At 40.2% G+C, this 27293-nt stretch overlaps 1 protein-coding gene across 1 annotated transcript in view; it reads left to right on the top strand.

Annotated features, from left to right (window-relative positions):
* The first annotated feature begins 6549 nt into the window (after positions 1–6549).
* The window catches only part of coro1ca (coronin, actin binding protein, 1Ca), a 29004-nt gene continuing 8260 nt past the window's right edge, over positions 6550–27293 (top strand). The window contains exons 1-2 of the mRNA XM_026343307.1: positions 6550–6674; positions 18763–18959. Coding sequence (XP_026199092.1) covers positions 18765–18959 — 195 coding nt within the window. The 5' untranslated portion in view covers positions 6550–6674; positions 18763–18764. The remainder of the gene's footprint in view (positions 6675–18762; positions 18960–27293) is intronic.

Below are 27293 nucleotides of genomic sequence, written 5' to 3' on the forward strand. Positions count from 1 at the left end.
TATCATGGATCCTGTTTCTTTTTTTTTCCTGAACATAATTTTTGTTAAACTTACAGTAGTGGTTATTTGAAGTAATTTAGTCTGAAGTGGTAAATTTGTTAAACAGCTGCCTGCAGGGAAATGATGCAGCAATTTGGCATGAACAGAAAATGGAAAGAGAATATATTCTTTAACACGCTGTATGATCCAGATGCTGTTTAGACATAACTAAATATCTGTGCAATGACTCGATTATGATGGTGTGTGTGTGTGTAACCTCAAATTACATCATCGTGCCCCCATCTCTATGCTTTGGCAGGCGAGCCTTTTTCTAACAGCCAAGTTATATAACATTTGGCTTTCCGTCACTGTTTGCATGACATCACTGAATCACTTAAGTTACTCGCTCTTGTTCGTCCCGGCCTATATGACTGTGGGTGTCTGTTTAATGAATGGCAGACAAGCCCTCTCTGCAGTACAGCATGTGCGTAGGCCACAGATGCTGTAAATATGTTATTAAGTATTGTTTGTGTGTGGATTGATACACACCAGTGTAAAGCTACTGTTTTTTGTGCATGTTCATGAAATCTGAGACTGGTATTTTCAGATTTCATGTTAAGTGGAAAAGTAATGTGTGTGACTACTGTAAACTTGTAAACATTTAAATGACAGAGAGACTAAATAAGAAGCTTTGTAAACCTCATCGCTAGTGTGCCAAGAAGCCTGCAGAGTCTGTTTTGAATTAATTATGAGCTTAAATTAGAGACAGATTGGCTTTAGTCTAGACAAGATTGAGAATGACCTGTAGCACTTTTTAAAAACAAAAACACTGGTTGGCAAGAACTTTAGGACCTTGAACCGCCTGTCTGTCAGCACAGCAGGCTTTATCGTTACAGTCTCTGGGTGTGGGCCTCAGCCCCTTCTTCTACCGGTCACTTCTTGGCTGCCATACCTCCACTTCTGTTGTATTATCTGAGGAGGTATCCTGTTTTGTATGTTACTATAGAGACCAAGACAAACAAAGGAAAAAGGTCTGAGCTATTTTTCAGATAATTTCCCACACAGCTGGATGTGCACAGGTTTGCTACAATTACTTACTATTTATCCCAGAAACGAGGTTTCAAGCTTAACTGGGCTCCTGAAGTGAACTAGTATAAACTGTGGGACGCGGCAGCAGCAGTGTTAGGTGAAGGAAACACTACAATTAGGCCGTGTCTTGTATTTATCTTTGTGTAACATCTAGTTTTATTCTCCCATCTTGCAGTCGGATAAAAGGTGAAACGGTTACCACTTATGTTTCTAATATCTGACCACAGTGAAAACACATTCTCCATGTACCAAACTCCATACAAGCAAACAAAGAGATAACTTGTCCAAATTTTCTCAAGACAGCAAAAAGTAAAACTACAAGTCTGAATTTACCCTGATTGTATTAGTCAAATGTGTTGTGACGTCACATGGTTGCAATATAAGGCTCCCATTGCTTGTGCATTTGAGGGAGGATTGAGCATCACATCAACAGCCAACAAAGAGCACTCTGTGGGTCCTGAGAGAGAGCGATCAACTCCACAGCATCTAACTGGTAAGTGTCAACATATGATAGGAGATCAATATTACATCCTGCAGTCTGTAAGACTTGTGAGCTGTCATGTGGCGTGTGTCCAGTGTTTCGTTTTGTAATCGTCAGAGCTGAAGAAATAAGTAGTCCGTTTTCCCAGATGCTTTGGTTTGTGGATTTGAATTCCTGCATGTCTGCCGAGCATGTTGAAGCAGTGGAACACATGGTGATCAAGTGATCAGCTTTAGGCATTCAGGAGGATGACAGGAGATAATAAACTAGTTGTTAACAGGGATGGACTGCCTGAAGGAAAGGGGTTACCCACACTTACTTATAGAGTAAGTGGAGGATAATCAATGAACACAAATTCCACTGAGCTCTGACAGTGGCTTCAATGTGACGGGTCCAGATCAGCTGGAAGAGGAGAAAAGACAGCTATGCAAACTTTATGCTTTTGCTCTTTATGCATTTGATCATACATGTGTACTGTTGTACTTTGTCTTTCAATATATCAATATGGAAAACATCTGTATCTTCTCTGCTCTGCTATGGCACTATTTTCATGCAACATTAGCTTTCTTAGCCATGTATCTGGGAAGTGTGCAGGCCTGTCAGATGATAAGACAACAGCAGTCATATGTTGACACACAGATGGCTGATAGAAAACAGACTCATGGTTCAGATCATTGTGTATTGTGCTTCACCATCTTCTCTGCTTGCTGCTGCAGTTTAGAGGTCAAACACCTATTAAAGAATTATACAACATTTTGCATTCATGTAACACTCATCCTGTGCCTACTGCAACTAAAAATGCTTTGACTATTTACGTTTGTCAGAGTCAGTTCCTGTCGTCGCAGTCTGTTCCTCCAAATCACTGTTCACAGGCAAATATTTACTCATAATGTTAAAAGAAAACAATACTGTAGCTATCACAACAGACTATAAGTTTTTATTTTAGAGTACTTTAAGGCATTTAAAAATAATCTATGTTGTATAATATTTTATGTCTGAAATGCATTTTGATGTAAACTTTAATTGCCACATTAACAATTCTTCAAAGCTCATTTATTCTTTTTCAAATCCACATGTATGTTATGTATAAATATAATTGTATAATTGTTGTTTTTTTTAATTTTTTAATTGTTTTAAACGTTCTATACAACATATGTGTAAGTTTCCTATTTGACCATCATTTGTGTGCATTTGTTAAACTCTTATTTCAAGTGATTTCAACTTTCTCTGGTCAACAGGTTAATATAATAAAAGCTTCCCAGTTTAAATTCAGCATATTCAGTGTGTTATAGTCAAGGTCATATTGAGAGTGTTTTAAAAATAAGCATAAGACATTTAGTAGACAGGGGGAACTTTAAAATTCACATGTCAGGTTGTAGAAACATCTTGTGACTGTAATTTATCATCCAGTTGAACTTGGTATAGACATTGCAAGTGCATGAATAACCCAACAGAGGGTATATTATAGCAGTTCAAGTCATATGATACGACGATTCACCACTTCCTTGAAAATGACTGTGTGAGAGTGAATTGTTTTTTGCACGGTAGCTGATCTGTTCCCACGAATGAAACCATTTCTGATCTGAAGACTGTGAAGTTCATCCCAGGTGTCTTCTCCTTTTCCTCCTCTTTTCTTTCAGCAGCTCCTGCTTTTCAGTTTACTATATACACAGCAAACATTACTGGAGATGTTAACATTTGCTTTGGTGGAGCAGGGATCACTTATGGTCCTCAGGCAAAAGAAAATGCTTCTGTGCTGGCATTGTTAACACGTGGCATTATTTGAGAGGATCTTGTTGTGACGTCAACACCATATCTTTATCCACAGATCAGTATGGGACAGAACCAAGACAAACTGGAAGGGGAAGAGCAGGCCCTCTGTGAAGGATTGGAGGAGACAAGGCTGTATCCTGATTTGGGAGGTGCCGGCAGTCTAACAGGTGATGTCATTGAGGGAGGAAGCTCCTGTGAGGAGGAGGCTGGTATTACCAGGAAAAATTCAGGGGAGCCAGACACTGAGGATCTGGATGGGAGTCCCTGCCAAGAGGCAACAACACCTTCTAATGAGAAGCGTATAAATTTGTGCACAAGTTCGAGTTTCGTTGCAAAAGAGGTGAGGCAGGGAGGGGCTGCAGGAAAGGAGGGAGGAGTAGGAGGCAGGACCGCTCCAGTGGCTCTACAGGAGACATACACGAACCAAAGAAGTAGTGCAAAGACTGAGGAAAGGACCAGAGCATACAAGCTATTCAATCAAATAAAGGGAGAGGAAAGGCTGGCTGAGGAGGTGCTTCAGACATCCTCAAAGATCAAGATGGAGTATCAGGATGATGGAACGGTCCCACACGAGGAGATCCAAGAGGAAATTTCACATGAAAAGCCTGGCCTTGGTACCTCTGAGGATGTAAACACTTTGGACAACAGTGGAGAGGGCTCTGTAAGGACCAGCCAACGTGGAGCTCATCCAGGAGGAAGTGAGTTGCTGTCTGTTCAAATTCAAACCATCATAGCAGAAGTTGAGAATGAAGATACTGAATTAACTGCAGGAACAGTGTGGAGTTTGAGGGAGAGGAAGGAACCGCCTCCGGCTCAGCCCCTACATCCTTTGAAAAACAGTCAGCAGAAAGAGTCTTTATTGGACATGAGTGATGCCATTCACTATAGAAAAGAGAATAATAATAATGAGGTGAGGCCGGTTTTAAGTGAATACTCCTTAGCAAAAGCAAAGGTCACTGACGCTGATATTCAAAAAGAGTCAGTGAGGCCTTATCTACAAACGTACGGAGCTGAAGCAGCCACACATCGAGAGATGGACTCGGATTCTGCATCAAATCCAGCCTTATCTATTGAACCCAGCTCTATTTTGGAGAAGTTACTGAAAAGAAACAAAAAGGAGGCAAACCCAGATATTTCTAAAATAAAAGAGGTCAACATCGACAGCAAGGAGAGCAGAGATGTTCTAGTGGAGTTAAATGCAAACAGCGTTAGTGCAGCAACAGAGTTGTCTGGTGATGGGCTGGATCACTCAGGATGTGACACAAAGGGTATTCTACCCTCCTTTGCAGATTCAAAAGCAAACCTTATAACAAAAGATGACCACATTAAGGGCATGCACATGAAACAGACACATGTGACCTCAGATGGACTTTGTTTCCAGCCTGGAAATAATATTTGTGAGAACCCACTCACAAAACCACATAATTCGAGAGCTGGCTGTCAGAGTTCAGGGATGAACATTCACACAGTTTCTTCACTAAATAGTAAGATGGAGGTAAAGCCGGATGAATGTCCCTCTAAAACCCTGTTCTCAGACAACTTACAACTTACATCAGCTGATTCATCTGAAAGAGCGTCATGTGAAGTGAGTGGTGTGATCACTGAGGGATCTGCACCTACCTCTGTGTCTGATACAAAGACTCCACCCACACAAAGTGATGGGGGAATCACATACTCAAGCCAATCAGTTATTGCTGAGGAGACAAACACCAGTACTATGAGGTCACCTCCACAAATACAGAGTGACAGTGACTGCAGACCTGATCCAGAGTTATCTGGATCAGAGAGGGCAGAAAGTCACTCTGTGAGCATAAAGAAGGTGGAGGACTCCACTGAGGACACTGATGCAGTGGTTGTTGATGATGGCTCAGCTTTGGTTGCAGGCAGGACAGTTATGCCAGAGGAAAGTCGCCAGGTCACAACCAGTATGAAGAAGGATCCTCAAATAAGACTGAACACAGAAACACAACCAGACCCAGACCAACTTGATAAAAATCCAGGTAAAGAGAAAGATGACAATGTCTCCAGGAGGGACAAATCCCAGACTGCTCCTAAATCTAGGCCTGTATCAGACCTCATAAAGGAGACAATTCAACTGCATGAAAAGCTGCAGCACCAGGAGCGACCCAAGCCAGCTGAAGTCAAGACTGAAGAGCAGTGCCAGTCTGTGAAAGTGGCACAGATGAAGGCGGCTTTCGACTCCGCTCAGAAATCCCCAGACAAGGCGATTGAAAGGAAGCCATCAGTGAGAAAAGGTAAGGACATTCAAATCTTTTTTCAGAGCATAATGCACCATCAAATAAGCAGAAACTGTAGTAGTGCAGTGCACACTGTTGGTAACAACATAGCAGGTAAGTGAATCAGTAAATTAATTAATCAGTGAGGTCTGCTCTCTTGGTATGGGGGCCCTTAGATGTCACCACAAACATTTGCATCAACCCTATCTACAAGACTGACAGAGGAGGAAGAAAAAGTAGATTAGATGATGGAATCCAGCTGCTTCTGTCAGGAGTGTGCATCACTTTGGATTTGCAAAGTACTGCCATCTTGTGGTGCAGTAATACACTGGTACATTGTGTTCTTGCAGTGAACTGAAATACAGAACATCAACATTGTATAAGCATGTGCTATTCTTTCTACTAATCATAAAATGAACTTCAGTGTCAGTCTGTGTTATATTTATGGACACTCAGTATAAAAACTAATTAAATCTATGAATTACTTCCTCAGAGAGAACAATCAGCCATATAGCTTTGTGGTTATGTCATTATGTTTGTTATCTCTAAAGGCACCCCCACTTAATCCCAAACGCACATGTACATAATTATTGTGAAATCGCTCTGATCTGATTTATATTTATCTTGACTCATAAAGTTGCTAAATGCTGTCATATACAGTTAGATTCATGTGTCTATCTCTCTAAGGAATAACTTCATGAATCAAATGAATGAATGAAAATATTACCAGATAGTACATTTATGAATAATATGACAGATAATAATGGATGAATATTATTATTAAATAATGACAGAAGTAGAGATAAAAGCGCCAGAAATCCAAACACACAACTGTGATTTTCCTTAAGTGGGAACCTGGAGGAAGAAGGCGTGAAAACGCCACAGCGATTGGTGATTGGCGTTTGGTGCTGTCCGTCAAACAGTTTGATCCAATCTGAGCTCGCCAAGCCGAGCGAAGGGGGCGGGCTGCCGTTAGAATTGGGAAAGAGCTCAGAGAGCGAGTGGCGTCAGCTCAGCAGAGGCTCCGGCGCAGGGACGAGGAATCAATTGGGATAAGGATTAGGTTGTGTTTTATCATTCGGCTTTCAGGAATACTTTCGTTTTCCCCTCAGAAGGTACGTGACAGAGTGCGTGGTTTGTTTTGGGTCTTTTGGGTGTTTTTTCCCCCTCCTTCCCCGCCTGTCCACCTCCGGCCGTCCACACAGGAAAGTGCATGCGCTAGCTAAAAATGAATCGGCTGATAATGTGAATTGTTTTTTTCATTGTTGCTAGCATTAGCCTTCAGCGGCAGTTAACTTACAAGACCAAACAGGTTTCTTACAATGAGGGGGAGAAAATGCTGTTTTCATGAAAGGTTTCTCTTCCTTTCGGTGCGAGGTGGGTTTTTTTTTTTTTTTGGACAATTGAGGACATGAAATGTGCTGCTGGTCGTTGTAGTGGGGTGGGGTAGCTCACCACAGTGCGGCAGGAAAACTTATCTCGAAACGATAAAGCCACATAGACGGAGGTGAAGGCAGAACAACCGCGCCCTGGCCCCTGGTGTGCTGTACTGGCATTAATATAATCTCTTCAAAATGAACTGGATAGGCTGCAAACTACCTGCGACTCATCTCTTTCATTTACACACACACACACAGTTAGTGTTTTTGTTCAATTGTCCCCTTTGATTTAAATCTAAAATGCTCATTCAGATGCAAGGCTCAGATTTGACCCACTAACACACTGCTGTGGAGGGTAGATGATAAATAAAGATGGTCATAGAAAAGAAGTGGTCGCTTCCTTCCTTGCTTGCTGTTAGATGTGTCAACCATTTGCATATCGTCCTCCACCAGCTCAGATTGTTTGGTTGTAGCATGTAGAGGAACTATGCAGAATAAATGGATACTACTGACCAATGAGGGCAGGCAGAGACATGTCATGTTGCTGCACCTTAGGTTAATATTCCTGATTTAGAAATGACGGAGCCCATCAGCATTATGTTGACAGATGTTTTTTATTACAGTCCATTCACAGCAAAAGCACAAGGTTTTTAGTTTATTTATGGTTAGTCTAATTAAAATAGGGTACATTATTTACTAGTATGCAGTATGCATGTACTTAAAGACATTTTTATTGCCTGATTAGTTTGAGCTGCTTAAATATTTTTAATCAGTGTTTCTGCAACTCGACCACATATGTTGTAACTAAAATGGGTTTGCACATTACTGGTGTGGCAGGGAAATTTAGTCTGAGTGAGAAATAGGGCACAGGTAAAGCAGCAAAACCTCACTTTGAGTTGCTACAGCATGAATTACAGAATGAATTTCGATAACCAGTTAGCTAGTTTTCTTCCCCTCAGCTAATCAATTAATGGACTTTTTTCATCCTTGGTTACAAGTATTATGAATTATACTATCCCTTTTAAATTTGTCTTGGTTCAGCCCTGGAGCTGTGAGTAATGGTATTTTCAACTCCTAAAAACAGTTCTAGGAAAGCAGTGTATTAGAGATTGATCCAAAACTGAAGTTTAAAGGGGTATCTTTAAAGGCTTGATGGTACTTCCCTTTTCAATTGGCATTTAGGTAGTGTCTTTCTGATGATCCATGTAACGCTCTGTGTGAACCCTCTGTTTGTATGCCACCAACTAATTTGTCCCTTGCAATAATAGATTAGTTTGATTTTGTAAAGGCCATGGTTAGTGTGCAAAAAGGGGCACTTGATTTACATGTTTGGCCCGCCTTGAACAAGGATACTCAGCTCCTGTGTGTAATCATCTTTGGAGTCGAAGGAGTTTCCCACCTTCAGTCTCGCTCTGTGATGCAGAACAGGTGAAGGCTGACAGAGTGACCCCAGGTCAGCAGTACTACAGCTGTGTTTGGGTTTGTTACCCATTCCAGACACATCAAGCTCTGCTGGTTGTGCTCCAGTACAAGGCTGTCAGAAGTGCGTAGCCTGTCTTCCTCTGGCAGTGCTGAGAGAGGAAGTGGGTCAGGAAGCAGAGGGAAGCTAAGCATAAGATGTGAGGGAGTGTTGGTTCCTATCAGCTGCAGCAAGGCGCTCTTATGTCGACTGTGATGAACTCTTTGAGTGTATTTCTTTAAACATTTGATTTAGTTGCAGGAAGATGTCATGGAGATTTGTCCAGTATCAAGCATATCCGTTACATTTATTTTATCTGCTGGTTGATGTCTGGCACAAGTCCGGACCCTGGGTGACACTGTTCACTACTGATACTGTTACAAAGCAGCTTTTCAGGTTTGGGCTTTGTGGACTAAGGAATGTATACCATACATAGAACTTAACTAAATCTGATTCTCACTTTGACTCCAGGATTGTGTTCTTTTATGGGTTTGTTTTGCTATAAATTTATTTTTCCCTCACAAGATGTCTGGTAGATCTTGTTGTTGTTTTTATCCATCCAACCATCTGCTTAGCACATTACTGTGTTTTGTTTGTTTGGAACAGTCTAATAAATGAAGGATCACATGCCTAAATCTGTGGCACTAATTGTTTACACACCAGAAAATCGATACTGACACAACCTACTGACTGTACCAAATATTCATCACAGTTTAACTGAATGCGCATAAATGACAGAAAAAGAAAACAACACAAAATTGTTTTGGAAAACAAGCCAAACCTCTTCATCCTCTTCATTTAATATGCACAATTAAATATGATATAATAGAAATGTTTTTTTCTTAGAATCTCCATCGAAGATTAAGTTCAGGTGTGGATTTTTTTGTTGAACCTGCTCTTTTAGCTTTGCAATTCCAGCAGATGCACATGGACAAATACCAATTTTGTCTTTCTCAGTTCAGCTGACTACATCTGCTGAAATGGATGGAACGGTGGTTTGTCCTTTGTTCACTGGGGGAGGGGGAAGAAGCTGATCAGGAAGAGGAAGGTTGCAAAAGTAACCCACCATGCAGGCTCTCAAAAAGTGGAGCTTTTTCTTTTGAAATGTTACGGGATTTAAAGCTTTTAAACCTTGACTTTAAGTAGGATAAGACATTTAGGATTCAACTTTAATGTCTCATGGCACAGAAAGTGATAGAGTTTAAAATGGGCTTATTGATTAAATATAGTTTAAAGTATGCTCAGCTAGTCATTATCTGGCACATTTGTTTCCTGCATTGTCTGCATCTAAGGAGTCTGTTTTTCCTGTTATGGAATGATGAAGTTGGAACAGTCAATTCACTTGTGATGTTTATCTGTAAATGTCCTATAAAGACGTGCTAATGACAAATGTATATAGTCTTTACCTAGTTTTAGAAATTGTATTTCAGCTTATAATGGGTCCTGTCTATGTGGTACCTTGAACTGAGCTGGACTTTCAGCCACAATACCCATGTGTCTGCAAATGTCATTTCCTCTACAAAGTATAAAAGAATACAATGGCATTACTTGAAACAGTGCGTAATGTATTGTGTTCCAGTAGTATTTGAATTGAGAAGAGAACTGACTGCATGGTCACTTGGGGTTGGAGAGAAGTGGAAAAAACTGCACCTTATCTCATTGTTGCAAAACACAGTGGAATGTAGCTGGAATCTAGTTACAATGGTGATCCGTGGCCTTGGTTACAGGAAAGGGATTTAGGTGGTGTCTCATGCGTTCTTGGTGACAAAAGGCAAAAGTCAGCCGGTGCATAGAGAGCACTGAGGCGACATCACTGGTGTGTGTAGTAGGGGCAAGGGTGGCATGAATATCAAAGTGTGGGAAAGAAAAGGCTGTTATGCCTTCGCATATGTACATCACATGTTATACGCCCTGTATTGCTGGGATAATAGTCTGCCATTTGTTGGAGGGATATACCCTATGCCAGGTTGACTGTGATCTGGACTGCAGCTGCCAAGATGACGTTGGGGGCCACACTGAAGGGAGGTCAGCTTTGCTTGTTGGTAATGAAAAGCATCAACAAACAAAGCAATTGCCAAACTTAGCTTGGGGAAGAGAAGTCCCATTTAGCAACATGGGTTTGTCTTGTTTTGTTTAGTTATTACATGTGTCCAGAGATGAGCTGTATGGATATTATCCTCCTAATCTTTAGACTTCATACTGTTTATAAGGTAAAGAACTGCAAATGGGACAAACGTTGGGCTGTGATGAACTTGAATGAATGAGAATATAGATGAAAACAGGAATAAAATAAGTGTTACTGCAGTTGTAGCAGCTGCTATGTTGTGCAGGTGTGTACTTACCAGTGCTGACCTGTGGGAGAACTTATAGACATTTGCTTCCTAGTCAGCTCCAAACCATGGTGAGAAACGGGTCTGTTTTCTGCCAACAGTAAAGTCAGTTTAGGGTCAGAACCACAGGAAAAACTATTTGAGACGTATTTATGTTGGGCATGTTTGATGGCAATAGCTCAAATGATATAGAGCAGTACAAATAGTCGACACTAGTACACACAGTATGGATTTGTTCTGTAAAATCATTGTGGCTTTGTCCTAATTCCACTTTAATTCTGCTGCCCCTCCTTCACTCAAACACAGCTCATCAGAGACTGTTAAGCAACTCAAACAACAAGTCTGTCTAGTTTGTGTTAATAAACACTGATCTCGCTTGTTTTGCAATGTCCAAATTAATTTATTTTCTTTGGTTTTCACAGAGCTGCACTAGGCCGTGAGTTTTTTTTATTCAGGTTAGGCTGAAGATCTTAAAGTCCAACTGTTGCTGTTCAGTAAATCTTATCTTTTCTCTTGGAAAGGCAGTAATTCTTTTACTACCACTGTGTCGTTATTATGAAGGTGGGACAGTAACGTGTAAGACGTGTACTCTACATGAGTTATGCCAGTAAGAAACCAGTTGGAGTACAAATAGCTGTTGACATAATGAGGTGGCTCCATGTTTTCATTTGAATGTTTGAACATAACTGAACGTGGCAGGACAGGCGGTGTTAAATGTCTCTCGTCACTGAAGGCGTGCCATAACATACTTACATAATTATGCACATGCTCCAAAATCTGTACATGGTCTCTTTCAAAAATGGTGTGTGTAGACGACTCAATAACAGTAAGAGGAGAAATTCAGCTGTTTGTGGATGGTGGTCACCTCTAAGTGCTTTATTGATTACAGTGTTCAGTTACTGAAATGCATTGTGGATCAAGTGACAGAAAAAGCTGTTTGTTCTTACAGTAAAATGTTATCAGTGGCCAAATATGAGCTTTCTTTTTAAACTTTCCCCTCTATAGCTGTTTTGCAGTCTTATGTCAGAGCGAAACAATTTCCCCTTGGATTAATGGAAGGCAGCAGTGTGTACTATCACTGTAGGGTAGACCTTTGATAGTCTAGCAAAGTGATCCTAAGAGCAACCATAGATTCTGTCATTATCGACTGCTTTTCAAACCATTTCCTCAAGTGTAGGGTTGTATATAATTTCATACTTCTTTAATTATTATTTGGTAATAATACAAAAAAAATGCAGCAGCACAGAATTAGTTCTTTTACTTTGGTATGGCTAGAATAAAAAAAAAAAAAAATAATAATAATAATAATAAAGCAAAGTATTATAGTAATATATTAGTATAAGAAAGTATTTTGCCCAGTTTATCATAAGATCCACATTTTGTCAACAGTATTGTCAGATGTGAGTGGAGTTGAGGAGAAACGAGAACAATATTAAAAACTGTGTCACACTGTTTGGCCATTTCCTCAGGCTGTGGGGTCCTTCTGTCTCTGCACATCAGGGTCATCTCTACTGTTTCAGGGGCAGTAAGGTACATAGCTCTCCTTTCATCTGATTTTCCCAACAGATACTTGATGTATTTGTGCTCGAATTAGGACAGGATCAGTGAGCTGTAAATCTCTGGAGAGTGTCCCACCAAGGGACATGTCTGTATCTCAGGTGTATGCCTGAGGCTGTCAGACTGATGCCAACCCTTCACCGCCTCAACACTGACCCTGCTCACACTGTAACTTGCAACTGTCATGATCATTGATGTTCGGTTAGGGATAGGTCAAGAAAACCAAATAATTGAGTAAAAATACAGAGTTACAGCATTGCCTATTTATTTTTCAATTTAGCTCATACAGTTATTGAGCAGGACTGTTTACTATTGCTTCCAGGGATTTCTGTGGTAGCCACAAGAGTTTAACATAGACATACAAGGTAACTTATTTAAATAAGAGTGACATGACACATTTTTTACTTTGCAATGTGAGATGTTGAAGACTATTTTCTGACATTTTATGTAAAAAGATGATTAATTGACCCTAAAGGTGAACGGGAGAGCCCTATTTAAAAACATATGCTGGTGCTGCACAAGCATTCAGCCTCATTTTGTGTAGCCCCTGGTGTCTTTGTGGGCTTGTTGCTTCAGACTGAGCTCGGCAGGTGTGGGTAGGGGATAATGATGCTCTTACATAAGAGCTCTGTTAGATAAAGGAGTTCAGGCTTGGCATTTGCCCATGATAGGGTTAGGCTCTACCTTTCACAGTAAAGGAGGTGGGATTTGTTTGACGTTTTGTGTGCAAGGCTCAGCAAGTCCCTTCATGTGCTATAAGGACAGAGATGACTGAATCTAAAAATGATTCCAGCTCTGTGTTGAGCCTGAGGTGATTTCAACTTTCTGATGTGAGTCTAGGACTTGAGTTGTATAGTTGTTGTTTACTTTTTTTAATGTGCAAGTGCAACACTTGGAACAATAGGAGTGGCTGTTAAATGGTGAGTGTCCTAAGATATTATGACATGCTCCTGAAAAGGATTATCAGGATACACCACCAAGGCTTACTCACCAAGACCCAGTGTTGCACAATCGACTGTAACTCTGCACATTCTGCTTCGACCTGCAGTGTATGCTGATACAGCCCAACCCTCCTTAAATTCCTTAAAGGTTTTATATCCAATGTCTGCAATCTAGTTTATCTGAGATGTTTTACACATTTTACAAAAGCAGGCGTAATGATGAGTTGGTATGGTGAACACTGTTAAGTGATTTCTTTTCATGAGAATATTTTGGCTAAACTTAGTTCTGTTCTGTTTTAAAGCTCATATTCAGGTATTACCTTGGGAACATTGGGACAAAACTAGCCCTGATTTGTCTTCTCTTTGTCTTGTTTTTTTTCAGTAGTATCATACTGTATTATATTGGGCATTTACTACTATTTGTAGAGCTAAAGCATAGTGTGACTGGGAATCTTTGTACAAGCCCAGACTGACCTCAAGAATGCCGTGATTGTTTTGTCTAAGCTAGTCCCACTATTGTGGAGATAAAACAACACGTTATAAAGCTCTTAAAATAATGTGCTATTCTGCTGCAAATTGACTGAGATAAATAACTGTGAATACTTGTTCTGTATTGTGAAACGCTCCATTGCATTTCTATGAGTCAGGTGTGTCATCAATGGCCTTTATTCAGCTAACTCAACTTCACCTGACTGGATAGTTTGCCTTGAGGATCTATCTTGTTTTCAAACAACACCTAAATAGTCAGTTTACATTTCAGGTGAGAAATAAGCCATGCAGTCATACTTCACTATTTTGTCATTTTCTCTGTGAGGGCCTTTTGCCTTTTCAGGCTTTTCTCAATGCAGGAGCCAGGTTGGCTGAGTTGGGTTGTCAGTTAGATTCAGCTCACCTGATCTAGCTGCAGTATAAAAACTGGTGGCAGTCAACCGTTCTCTCTCTCTTCTTTCTTCTGGAAGGCTGGTGCCTTGGAGGCATCCGACATAGTTTTTGCTTTGGTTCGGTTCGGTTCGGTTGTGCTGGTTAGTTTGTTCAGTTCATGGGAACATGCAGGCTTCAATTGCACCTTCATTTATTCATTACTGATTGTTTACTTGGCATAACTTGCCTTTATCAATTTGAGTTGTTATTAATAAATATTTATTTTTACTTTAATTGTCACTGTGTGGTCCTTCCCTCTTTGTTATGTCCTGCAAGAGCTCGGCATTATATCTCCTACGTCAAAGTAGTGAGTTCAGTTAAAATTACAAATACAGGCCTGCTTCTTCTCATCCATCATCTTAACCTATCCGCATAGTTATGTTACTGGTCTGGCTTCAGCACAGTTCATTGTCAGAGGATGTTTGTAGCCTAAAATTATGTTGAGAAACCTGAGCCCTTTAAACGTTGGCTGGTTATGCAAGGTGAGGAGGTATAATTAAGTTAAACAGATCTTTGTATTTTGGCATCATAAGAAACATTAGTTTTTATTTCTTACTGTTATGTTTCCTACCTGGGTTGGTATTTCACTGATGTTGCTAAGCAGCGTGTCTGTGTTGCTAAACATGTCATGGAAACAGATTGCAGTGCACAAAACACCCATGCAATTGGCTATGGTATAAAGTGAATTGCTCTACTTGCTCTACTTATTTTTTTTTTTCTTTCTACACAACTATTTCTCTTGCTGCTGGAAGGCTAAGTTACTGGTGCTCCCACCTGTTTATACAAGACTAAGCATAATTCCAAGAGCAGAATCATTTTCAGTGATACAGACCAACAAGTACAGGTAGAGAGCAGCTGTTTAGCTCCCTGATGGATACTCACAGGTAGAGGTCAATAATGGGCAGACACGATACTGACTGGCACACACTTAAGCTGTCTCACAGAGCTATGCAATCGCAAATCACTGTAGAGGAACTGAAACTAAATTCAGTGTAGCTACAACTTACTACGGAGCAGAAATGACCACAGTCGATTACTTTTCTTTCTTCTTCCTGCTAAATTGTGATGAATTAGCAATGACCTCATGAGTGTCAGCTATTGCTTTGCTCCTCATTTTTTCACTGATTTCCTTCTAGGAAAGAGTCAGTCACTTGAGCCAAGAGAACACATGTTTCCAACAGACAACGGTAGAAACTTGAACATTTGGAGTATTCCTCAATTGGCCTGTCAAACATTTGACAAAGCTTTGATTTAAAATAATATACCAAATTCCAATGTCAATGAAATATTTTACCCTAGTATATTACTTTATAGGGTTTTTAATCCCATATTTGGCGAGGCCATCATGAGGGAGTTTTTTTCTTATTTTCAGACAGAGCAACCAAGCCTAGGTAAAAGACAAATAACATTTTATTAGCCAAATAACTACTAAAACTTCACTGTGCCATCATCTCTAATTGCAACTACTTTAAACTATTTGATGGCTCACATTAGACCCGAGTGTCTAGATTCATGCTGGCTTTGTTTCTGCATGGAAAAATCTAGTTCTTTGTGATTTGAATGTAGAAGTGGAAATGCCTAAAGCATCGGGGAGTGGCACTGGAGGCTAAAGGTGCTTCATTATGCGAGAGGAAGAAAGTTTCATCTCACTCAGCTTTTTCTACAACACACTATCAGTTCATCTGACAAGGCACTGTGTTGGCCAATCACTACAATTAAATGCATGTTCTTGGGAGTTTACTTTGAAACTTAGATACTGAATTTCTATTTACCTGGAGATTGTCAAAACCAAACATGAAACAGTTTCTTCTGGGAGACACTTCTTAAGTTATACAGTCATGTCTTTCAGTGTTACAAACCACTGTGCTGTGTTTTAGTGTTTAATAAGCTTTAAACACATAAATCCATCCCTCTGGACTTACCGGATCGTATTTCATTTTCTCAGCAGTACATGAGATGAGCCACCCCCACCAGCAGAGCATTTTGTGTTGTTATAACACAGGGCAAATGTCTGTGTGAATCAAGCCTGTGATTGTGAAAATGTTTCTAAAGCGCATTCATCCACCACAGAAATAATAATTAAAAAAAAAACAATTATATATAAGTTGAGCCGCAAAGTGACAAAAAAAACTTGATTTTAGTCACAGTATATACAATCATGACAGTATTCATGTAATTTGTGTGTGTTTGTATATTTGGGGCAGACACATGTCACATCTGTGGTACAGAGTGTTCCTCATTGAGGATTCCTGGTATTTTGTACAGATACAGCACAGCCAAGTAAAAAGCTGCAAACCTCCAGTAATGGAAAAGGCAGCAGCAGTGGCTCTGCTCACACCATAACAAAAAGTTTTTTGAAGTTTTCAATGCAGTTATTAAGTCTCCCACAAGACAGGTAGCTGATTTAGGTGTCTGTTCACATATAGCTTCTATTCCAACCAGGCCGCGTGACATAGCTATAACTCTATAGGTAAGCAAACAAGCCTCACCCCTCATGACAAAGTTATCTTTGTTGAATGTTGCCCCAGACTACCATCACATTACTGTAAAGTAGAACAACTCATCTTTTCCCAGTTCCCTGGGTTCTCCTTTAACAAATACAATGTTAAAAATGTTAATTTTTAACATAATTGCATCTTAATTAATATATCCTTTAAGTTTGCCTAAAGTATTTTCATCCTGGTAAGACATACCTCCAATCCAGTGTTCTAATTATTGCTCTGAAACTGTCTTCTCTCCTTGTAGCATAGGTTCGGTGTGTTCAAAATCAAGCACCACTGTTGATTTTTAATTCACATGCAGTGCCTGAAGAAAATGCCTCTTCATGTCTGTGGCTTTATGGTTTTAAATGATGAATGTAATCCACTTTTGGTATCGGTATTGGTGATGGAGTAAGCTGCCAGCGATAACAATTGTGGCTCAACAAATATGCAATATGTAGTCCTTTAATCTAATTTGGATTTATTCAAACAAAACTTACTTGCAAACTGCAGACACAGCCTCTGTCTTGGGAACAAGGTCTTCTGGTGCATCTTTGCTCTTTCTTACTTCACACCCTAATCTAGTTCCTAGGGACATAGTCTCGCCTCTCCCGGAGACCGTTAATGCTAACTAGCTAGCTAGCCGGCTTACCAAACCTGCTGTTTGCTTTGTAATTTTGTACATTTATTAGTGTTATATTTTTTTTATCACAACATGTTTGTTTTTTACAGTGTTTTCACCCTGTTAAAGAGAATAGGCTGGGTTATTAAAAAGTCTAATGAAGTATTACAGCTGTTCATTCGGCTGTGTTAAGATATGGTGGTATATGAACTTCTGTGACTCTTTCTCAGGTGTTAGTAAGTTTGATTCTAGTAAAATTGTGTTTAGCTCACTGTTGTTTGAGATATAGGAAATGAACAGGCAGCTCTGTCGGGTTTTACAGAAGAGTTGGGGAGTTAAGACACTCCCCTATCCTCACAGGAAGAACTTCCTGCTTGTGTTTCAATGCTTGTCCTGTCAGTAACATGCCATGCAACCGTTTCTTGCTCATTCTTTCCATCTTGTCTCGACTCTCTCACATTTACACACACACATGCACAGTCACAATGGAAACCTCTTCCAAACATGTCCCACATCCTGTGCTGTGCTTTGGTCATGTTGGTAATCCAGGCTGGTAAACTGTTACCATGTGCTGTATCCAAGAAGGAAAACATTTAAGAAGCTTCACAAAAGTAAAAGCACTCAAGAGCTTTTGTCTTCCTTTATGTTTCAGGTTAGGTTCGGCCTTAGTCGTTTATCTAAAACTGCCCAGCTTTCCATTATGTTTGGAAGTGGAGTGTTATTGTAAGCAGAGCAGTGGGACTTGTAGCTTTTGAATGGACTTGTTTTCCAAAGCTCTCTTGTGTGCCAGCAGATTCTTGTCTTGGTGAAGGTTTTAGCTGAACCAGCTATAAGTGTGTTTTTGTTTGGATCGGATATGTCCTGTTTTCCTTTGGAAGTGTGCCCCAGATAAAGAGTGTTGGTATTTAAGTTGTTGTTTGATATTTGACTCAACAGAAGATTAAATGAAACAAATAGGCAGTAAGAAAAGTTTCACGTCATATGAATTCTCAATCATGTTTGTGAGATAGATATTCCCCTATAAAAATTCCTGTGCTCTATCTCTGTAAAACAAAGGGTTTAAACCCCCTTTCAATATTACAACCAAAAAAGGTTATTTTTAAGACAGTTTGTAAGACTTGTTTGCAAAAGCAGTTAATGAAACAATGAAGTTACACCCACGCTCTCCGCTCTATCCTCACTGTCATCTCTCTCTTCTAAAAGTGGATGTTGAACGATTGTAACAGCCTGCAACATAGATTGGTAATTCTTCTTTAAATATCTCGGCACCGTGACGCCCAGAAATACCAGGAAGGACAAAACACCCTCAGAGTGAGACACTCAAACACATCTGCAAAGGGAATGTTAGGAACAAAAGCTTACACATGATCTTAGTCGGTCTCAGCAGCTTTGCTGCAGTGTGTGGAAGGGATGTTGTGTATTCTTAGGTCTTTTAATGTAACTTGACTAGTAATTTAAATTGTAATATAAATCTTCTGAGCAACACGTTAAATCCTCTGCCTTTCTTTCCACAGATATGAGACGAGTTGTACGGCAGAGCAAATTCCGTCACGTCTTTGGCCAGGCGGCGAAGAACGACCAATGCTATGACGATATCCGAGTTTCAAGGGTCACATGGGACAGTGCTTTCTGTGCAGTCAATCCCAAATATGTTGCCATAATTATTGAGGCCAGTGGTGGTGGAGCTTTCCTGGTCCTCCCCCTTCACAAGGTAAGATTTATAGTGTGCAGTATAGTAGTTAATACTACTATTAGGTTCTTGAAAAGAGCCCATCAGACAGAGCTGGCCTCAAAACAACCAGGCAGTGATAAAGTGGATGGGAAAGCATGTTTACACGTACTGCTTCTTGATTCTTGAGTAGTGTATGCTGAGTGAGCCTAATAATGCACTGGATAATGGTATTTTTTTATTGCTTGGTGCTGGTGAGGTGAAATCAGATACTTTGTTTGGTTGACTCTGGTTTCCTTGAACTTTCAGGTCCTATCAACTCTAATGACCTGCTGCACAACAAACTGCACATATAACCCCATGACAACTTTGCATTTATAGGTTCTAACATCAAAGTTTGTTCACTGATAGTGAGATTCTTCACTTACACAAATAAATGTGTATGTGAAGTGTTTTGCCTTTATACTAAATACACAGTGAATACAATTGTAAAACATTTTCAAAGAATTATGTGTCTTTTTAGCATGTGATTTGATTTTTTTATTTAAATACAGAATCAAATTACAGAGACAGGAGTAGAGCTAAGATCCTTTATGTCAGTGACTATGTAAGAAGAAAGAAAGCCATGCTTTCTGAGGGATAATATTTTGTGTTCACTAAGTTCATAGTACATATGCACGATAGAAAGTTGACCTAAATATCTGGATTCCTTCCTGTTTTTTGATAGTATTTCTTTGTTTTGTGGACAGTACTTGGTCATTTGCATTGAAGATGACTGTCATGCCTTCATGTCAGTGTAACCTAGTATTTATGCTTACCAGCGGGCTGTGTCGTATACCCCTCAACTGTAAAACAGAAACTACTCTGAACCTTTGGAGTGAACTTGTGTCTCCTGATCCTTGCCTCCATATAAGGAATCTCTCCACTCTAACTAGAAATGGGTTGGGCAACACAGCATTTGAAGAGCATTTGGCTGTAAACAGGTTTGCTGGGTGAACACGACCTACGTTTTGTCTTAACCCTGCTTTCATAATTGGTCTAATTAAGGTACAGGAGAGGTCACACTGAATCCATGCCTCAGCATGTCTTTTGAGGTACATTCCCGAGTGTGATAGAGCATGTCCCTCAGGGAGCCCTTAGGTGCTATTATGGTTGATAGGGATGAATTGCTGGCTGCTGGTGTTTCTGTTTGGCACCTCTAAGCAGTGGCCAAGTGGCAGGTCCGGACACAAGTACTGCAATATTGTTGACAGATCTAACCTGTGCCTGTAATTAGTGTACACCAGTACAAACTGCCTTATCATTTTAGAATGCTCTGGCATAGGGTACAGGGTCATTAGGCCTGTCATCACACAGCTTACACCCCTCAGCACCTCATTCAATGCGGAGCTTGTGCTGGAGGTGGACTGCAAACTCGACCGGTTTCACACTTGTCCTGCCCTCCTCTCTGTGTCGGAGTTTCAAAGAGCTGCCCTCTGCATGCCATGTTTCAGTACAGTAATGGTGTGTCTGCTGAACAAAGTCCACTTTCACTACTGAGTTGAAAAGTTGTGGGAGATGGGGATTTTTATGTGCAAAGCAAACCTTAGGCAATTTCCTCAAGTGAGACATTAAAGAAGCTCTCTTGATTTTTAGCTCAACCCACATACAAGCTGGCAGGCTGACACAGGCTAATTCTTTATATACTGTGTTTTTCTCATTTCAACAGGCAATTGCATTGACAGGCTGGAGTTGATCTTTTTGTCAAAAGAATATTATTTTGTTGTGTATATGTATGCTTGCACAGTGTGACCAGTGTATATTGCCACCAAACAGTTACAGTTGGGCTTAATGGAGAAAGTCAGTCACTGGGCATGGAAATGAAGAATTAATTAATAGGCATTCCCTTTTATATGCATTTGTGTTCCTTTATTTTTATAGCAGGTTCATCTGGAAATCTCAGTACAGGCTGGTAGTGCAGGTCTCAAAAGTCTGTTCTTAGTGTAACTAGTAATACAGAGTTGCTCTCAGAACCTGAGCTTTTTTTTTTTTTTAAATAAGCAATGATGATAAAGCCGTATTTTCGTTGTCACATGGTTTAAGTAACTTCTGTAGATCGTATTGCCAATTTTGTGCTTCACTCAGAGGTTTTCGTGGGACTGAATAATAAATTAATAATAATAATAATAATAATAATAATAATAATAATAATAATAATAATAATAATAATAATAATAATAATAATAGTTGGATAGTGGGATAGTTGAGATTTAAATCAGTTGTTTTCAGTTTTGTTGCAAGGACACATATCCCTTAAACACCCCCACCCTCTCTTCCTGTCCCTAATGTGGGGGTGCATCTGTCCAGCTAACCCATCTGCCTATGCTGTTTTGCTCTCAGCCTCTGTGGGTAGCCAGCTGCTCAGGGCCTTTGTCCTACGTTTACTCCCAGCACAGCCCTTTGTCATTACTACACTTCATCTAGGGGGAGGCAGAAGTGTGATGACGCTCCTTCCCCCTTCACAATAAAGCCAACTGTGCACAGTCTTTGTTGAAGTGATGCACTAATGGTAGGGGAATGAATTGTTGAAATTTTGGTCCTTTTAAAAAGGTATAGTTTTTCCTCTATTTATGTTGTGAATAATCTATTTGTCAAAACCTTCCGTGTCTGTAAATGGACAGGAAATCGTCTCCTGGAGTTTATAGGTTGTGATCTTGTGGATCTATGACTTTAGCTGTGGTTTGAGATGCATTTTGAGAAATGAACCCACTAATGTATTAAAGCAAACTGGGTTTTAAAGTTGTCGTCTCCTTCATTCCTGTGAAAGTTATTCACTTGAAAACTGCACATGTTGGAGTGGGCTTCCTCCTTTCTGGGCATGCAGAGCATGCATAGTACTGTCTCTAGTTCAGCCAGAAGGGAATATTCTCTATTAACCAGCCCCCGGCCTACGGGTCCTGTTGGGTCTCTGTACAATTTTCGTTTCAATGACGTAAAGTAACTAAATGGATTAAATTCTGTTAATAAAGTCTTATTGTTGGGTTTGTTATACTCAGAATATGTATTTGCTGCTGTGCAGTCACTCCTTTTTCCAATTACTGTGTGGGGGGAAAATGTTTTTTAGGTCAGTGTGTATCACATGATTAACACGGAAGTAGAGGTTAGTGCAGCCTGTGAGGTTAGGGCAGCAGACTGCTGTGACTCAGCACAGCCATGACTATTGTTGCTCCCCCCTGTCAGAGCACAGATTTATAGAGACGGCATCAGATGTCCAGCTCTGCACATGTCATTCCCTTCCCTCATGCTTTCAGTCTCTCTCTTTCTCTTTCTTAGCTGGATGCCTCCTAATTTATTCCCTGATTTCCATATGAAGGAAGCAGTGGGAGTGAATGTGGCCGCTAGCAAGTGAAACATTCCTGATAATTCCTCTCTGTCTGCTCAGCATAACAGTGGGGAAGTATCAGTAAGTGATTACAGTAGTTGAGAATGATGTTCCTTAAGTAGAAATCTCTAATTTTATTTGTGCCACTGATAAAATTTACATGCTGTCTCCTACGGTTTAGTCATCAACATTTTTATTTTCCACGTCTTCTCAATAGTTTGCATCTCTAGTTTCTTTTTAAGGGTGCCCTAAACCACAGTCCTAACACCACATAGTGTATTTCCTTATTTAGAAGACATGTTCCATGTTAGTTCATCAAATGCTGTCTCTGTACGGACAGGATACTCGGATGTGGAGTGTGTGTGTTTGGTTTGGATTCAAGCCCTCAATGCACCATTCATCCAGTGCTCAACCTTTGCTGTTAGCAGTCCCTGGGTGTGTGCACAGTGACACATTATTTATGTTCTGTCTCGCATACACCAGTTTGGCTGCTAACTAAGCCACAGTCTGTCATTTCACACAAAAATACTCTGGGTGACATCCAGGGTCTTCCCCATACTTGGGTCAGTTTGTGATCCAAGTCCTCTATACCGCCCGGTTGCCTCTGCCTTTGCCGCTTCTACCGCTCAGTCCCGCTGCCTGCAGATTTTACCATATATGGTCATTCACTGCTCCCTGCCTGACGGCCTTCCAAGACCATTTCCTCCCTGTGCTGCCATTGGCTGCTCCATGCAGTGTTGGTACACTGTGAATTCTGGGATAGGCTGAAATATGAAGAGCGGCCAGGATGAGAGAAATGGGTTGAAGTCACATCTTGTCTCTGTCACAGAGTCACTCACTGTATTCGAGTGCCAGATTTTAATAATTATTTTACTTAATGATCACTGGGTGATTTATAATCTATAAATATAATGCTGTGTTGTGTACTCAATTTAAAGTCTTGATTCATTTAATATTTTCTGTAAAAGAGCAAATCAGTCACAAACTAACTAGTCTGCCAGAGAAAAGCTGCTTTTTATATGTTCAAAACTGTTTTTTTATTTATAATATAATAAATATCTGCTGTTACATATGCTATCTTTTTTTTTTTTTTTTCCTTATGTTGGTATTTTTTTGCACCACAGATGCTGGTCACAGCATGCACTGAGGAAACAGTAGGAAGATGTGGAGACGCTGGAGACAGTGGCTATCAATTACAGGGCATACAATATCTATTCAGAGCAGTTTCATCAAAGAAAATTGCCAAACTAAATGACCCTTCTGATTCTCATTAGATGTCCTCTTATATTGTAATCAACTACTCGCTTGTACCCACTTGCTATGCCTGTAGATACACTGGAAAACCTGTTTTCACTCATCAGTCATCATAAACCACTAATCACGCCTTTAGACTGTGCAAATATTTTGTGCTGCAGGAGCACTTAGATACTGATAACAAGTATGGTTTAAAAGTAAAGTTGCCCTAACTTGCCTTACTGGCAACTGTCCGATCTGAACAACCTGAAATGTTGTTGAAACATGTCTCTGATACCACTCAGAATTCATCTTTTCACCAAGGTAGTTTCCCTAGCCATGAAATGTACCGTTACGGCACATCTCTGTATAGGTATGTCTCCTTCATCTCATGGGCTATTTATAGCTCAGGTTTCCACTCAGCCTGTAGTCTGCTGCATTGTATTGTTCTGCCCTATCATTCATAGGTTGTAAATCTTAAGATCTGAAGAGGCGGGTGTCTCAACCATACAGGCATAGAAACTTGTAAAAGTGGAAATTTCCATGGAGCTCCAGGCAGCACTGGACAGCATGCATGGAAGACCCTTTAGTGCATGTGTGAATCACATGTTGAGCTGCTAGTAAAGGAAATGTGCAGGCCTCTTGTGTGAATGAAAAGAATGTCCTTTTTTGCCTTGAGGGAATGTTGTTCATCCATTTTTTGTGTGTGTGTGTGTGTGTGTGTGTGTGTGTGTGTGTGTGTGTGTGTGTGTGTGTGTGTGTGTGTGTGTGTGTGTGTGTGTGTGTGTGTGTGTGTGTGTGTGTGTGTGTGTGTGTGTGTGTGTGTGTGTGTTTTATTGTTATGGCGTGTATCTGTCGCTGTGTGAATCACTCTCATTTCTTGCTGTCTTACCAGTTGCTATGCAACTGGTTGTTTTCTAGGCGTCAGACATTCCTCTCGAAGGACACAAATGTCTGTAGTGTAGTTTTGGACATGTTGGGTATTGAGCAGCTGAGTTTAGCCCTTTTCTTCTGGTTTGGGTGGTTTTCTTTTCTGCTTGTGCAGTTTTCATGTTTCTTGTTCTGGACACAATTATGCTCACTTCTGCTACAAAGTCTTGTTAAGCACGTTCCCCATACCTGTGGGTAGAGTCCCTTTAAGATTTTCTTGCTTTGCTAGTTTAGTCTGTTTGAGGGTTTGTTTTATCATCAGTATTGTGAAAGTGTGACATTACTAGGAGTCCTATTTAACTTGTGACCCATCCACCAACATGTAAGATTGTTAATATAACCAGCTGGTTCTGCACAGGTGTATACTGCCTTTTTTTCAAATATTTAATGTTTGCTACCACATAGCTTTAGGACAAGATATTTTGTATACTGCTCAGGGTTTTTAATCAGCTCCTTCAGGCTAATTTAAGATATGTTCCTATATGTTAAACAACATTTTCTTCTAGTAGCAGTAGCAGTAGTAGTAGATGATCAGAGAGAGTATCTACATTTTCAACTGAGTACCAGGATTCCACATTTCTGGTGTAGGACCTAGCTACAAGATTGCTTATACACTCTGTGATATGGGGTGATCTCACTCCATACAAACAGAATTCCTGCCGTATAGTTCATGTTATCACATATTTATGCAGGCATGAGGCAAGATCCATTTGTGTTTGTTTTTCAGACCCTGACATTCCTAATCATGTACACAAACAGCATTAACACCTCAAAGGGTGCTACATTTGACACCCTAGCAGCCCTCTTGCTCTCATTAGTCATATCCATACCAGAGCTGCCTGGGCCTGAGGTGTGGAATGTGAAGAACGCCTGACTCTCTGGTCGAACTGTTGTGTCCTTTGCCATGGTCGGGTTGATCAAGAGGTCGAGCTCCAAAGATTAATGGTTCATTGCTGCAAGTCAGCTGTATGTAGCAGCAGTTTTTTTCACTAAATTAATACGTTTTGAAGGAAAATTATGGAGAACTGAGACTTATGTATTTCACACAGGAGTCTTCTCGGCATGTCTGGACTTGAGTTAATGTGTGAGATGGGCTAAATGCTCATTGCTTCTGTAGATGGTAAAAATGAGCTTAGTCAACCAGGCTTCTGCAAGGACAGACATAAAGCATGAATGTATGCTTATTGGAAATTTTCAGTTTATATGGTTGCATCAGTATTTAACCTAACACATTCACAGCACACCACATGTTTTTGATGGTTAAGCTGAACTATGGGGTTGAGATAAATGTGTTGACTAAACAGTGATAATATACTCATTCCGTGTCACTTGACTGCCTTTTGGTCTTAAACATAATCTATTGGATCTGTTTTAATTCACTTTAAAGCATAAATATAAAAATAAATGTACAACACAAATTACTAGCTAAGTAGCTCATACAGTACAGTAGGTCCCTCTTGACATCAGTGTCAAAGTCTGCTTAAGTATGTTTTCAGGATTCAGGTTTAGACAAGTTCTTGTGATTTACACAGATACTCACTGATAAACTTGAAGCTGTGGATGTGTCACATCCCTACAATATCAGTCATGTGCCAGCATGGTTACAGAAAAAACAATTCAATGTAGTACAGGAACTCACACTTCGCTATTTGTTATGGATGCCATAGTAGGACTGTAGTGACCCAGTAAACTATGCATCTACTAACCTAGTGTTACTGAATGTGGACACCTCTGAGATATGAACCATGCTGTGATGGAAGATGATACTGCATAACTAAGCAGTGTCTTTTTAAAACAAGAAAGATGGGTCCTGGAGACCACTAAAGAAATGCAACCAATTACATGGCACACAGTTGCAGGTCATGGTGTATCGGGGTGGTGAAAACACTAGTTACAAATTTGAAACTCAATTTGGCCAGTGTGCACACACTGTACCAACTTAATTTAGTATTTAATCAGAATTATGCCCTGGTGCTTGTGTGGCCTGTAGATGTGTTTGGTGTACTGTATTACTGTATACTGTGTGTGACTGCTTGGTACAACATGTTAAATGTTTGGATTAACATTAGTAATTGCTTCAAGTTATGTTCTCATGAGTTTAATTATGGTTTTGGTTGTACCTCTTACTCATCACTGATGAGTACTCATATACAGTTCTTAGATGTAGCGGCTATTCTCATGTCTCAATTGTTACTATTCCCAGAATAATGGCTACAGGCAGTGGGTGATTCTCTTCTTTTTCTGTATTAAGGAGGCCATCACTCTTGAAATAGGGCTGCTGCAGCAGCAGGTCTGTTTCCACAGTAAGTGACATCATTTCTCTGGCCCTGCGGTGGTACACAGACTAGGGTGTGTCTCAGACACCCAAAGCAGTCACTATAGCATTGGTTTCAAGTGGAGAGAACACCTGGTTCTCCTGGCTCATAGAGTCCAGAGGTTTAATGCAGCTGCAGAATTATTTTTAGAGAATAGAGGATGATGCATACTATAATGAAGGTCCTTTAGGTGTATGGCTACAACATGTGTGTGTTTATGTTCACAAGATATTCATTTGTGACCCAAGTTGTGTAAGTAGGTTATGTAAAGGAGATAGTTTAGTGCTCAGTTACCAGTTTAAAGTAAGAGGATGCTGTGGCAAAACTAAGCATCTGTTGCCATGTGTCTACTATATAATGGAATCCCCACTAATAACTTTCCTTAATTACTGTGGGTGGTCAGTGGGCCAAACCAGGGGCTAAGCCTAATCTCAGTTTGCTTCTGTGTAGCACCAACAAAGCCCAAGCCTCTTCTTTGGCTTAGCCAGGATGTGAAAAATCAAGACTGATGATTTTCTAGCTTTAATTTCAGAGTTT

The sequence above is a fragment of the Anabas testudineus genome, chromosome 9 (assembly GCF_900324465.2).
Source record: "Anabas testudineus chromosome 9, fAnaTes1.2, whole genome shotgun sequence".
Classification (NCBI taxonomy): Eukaryota; Metazoa; Chordata; class Actinopteri; order Anabantiformes; family Anabantidae; genus Anabas; species Anabas testudineus.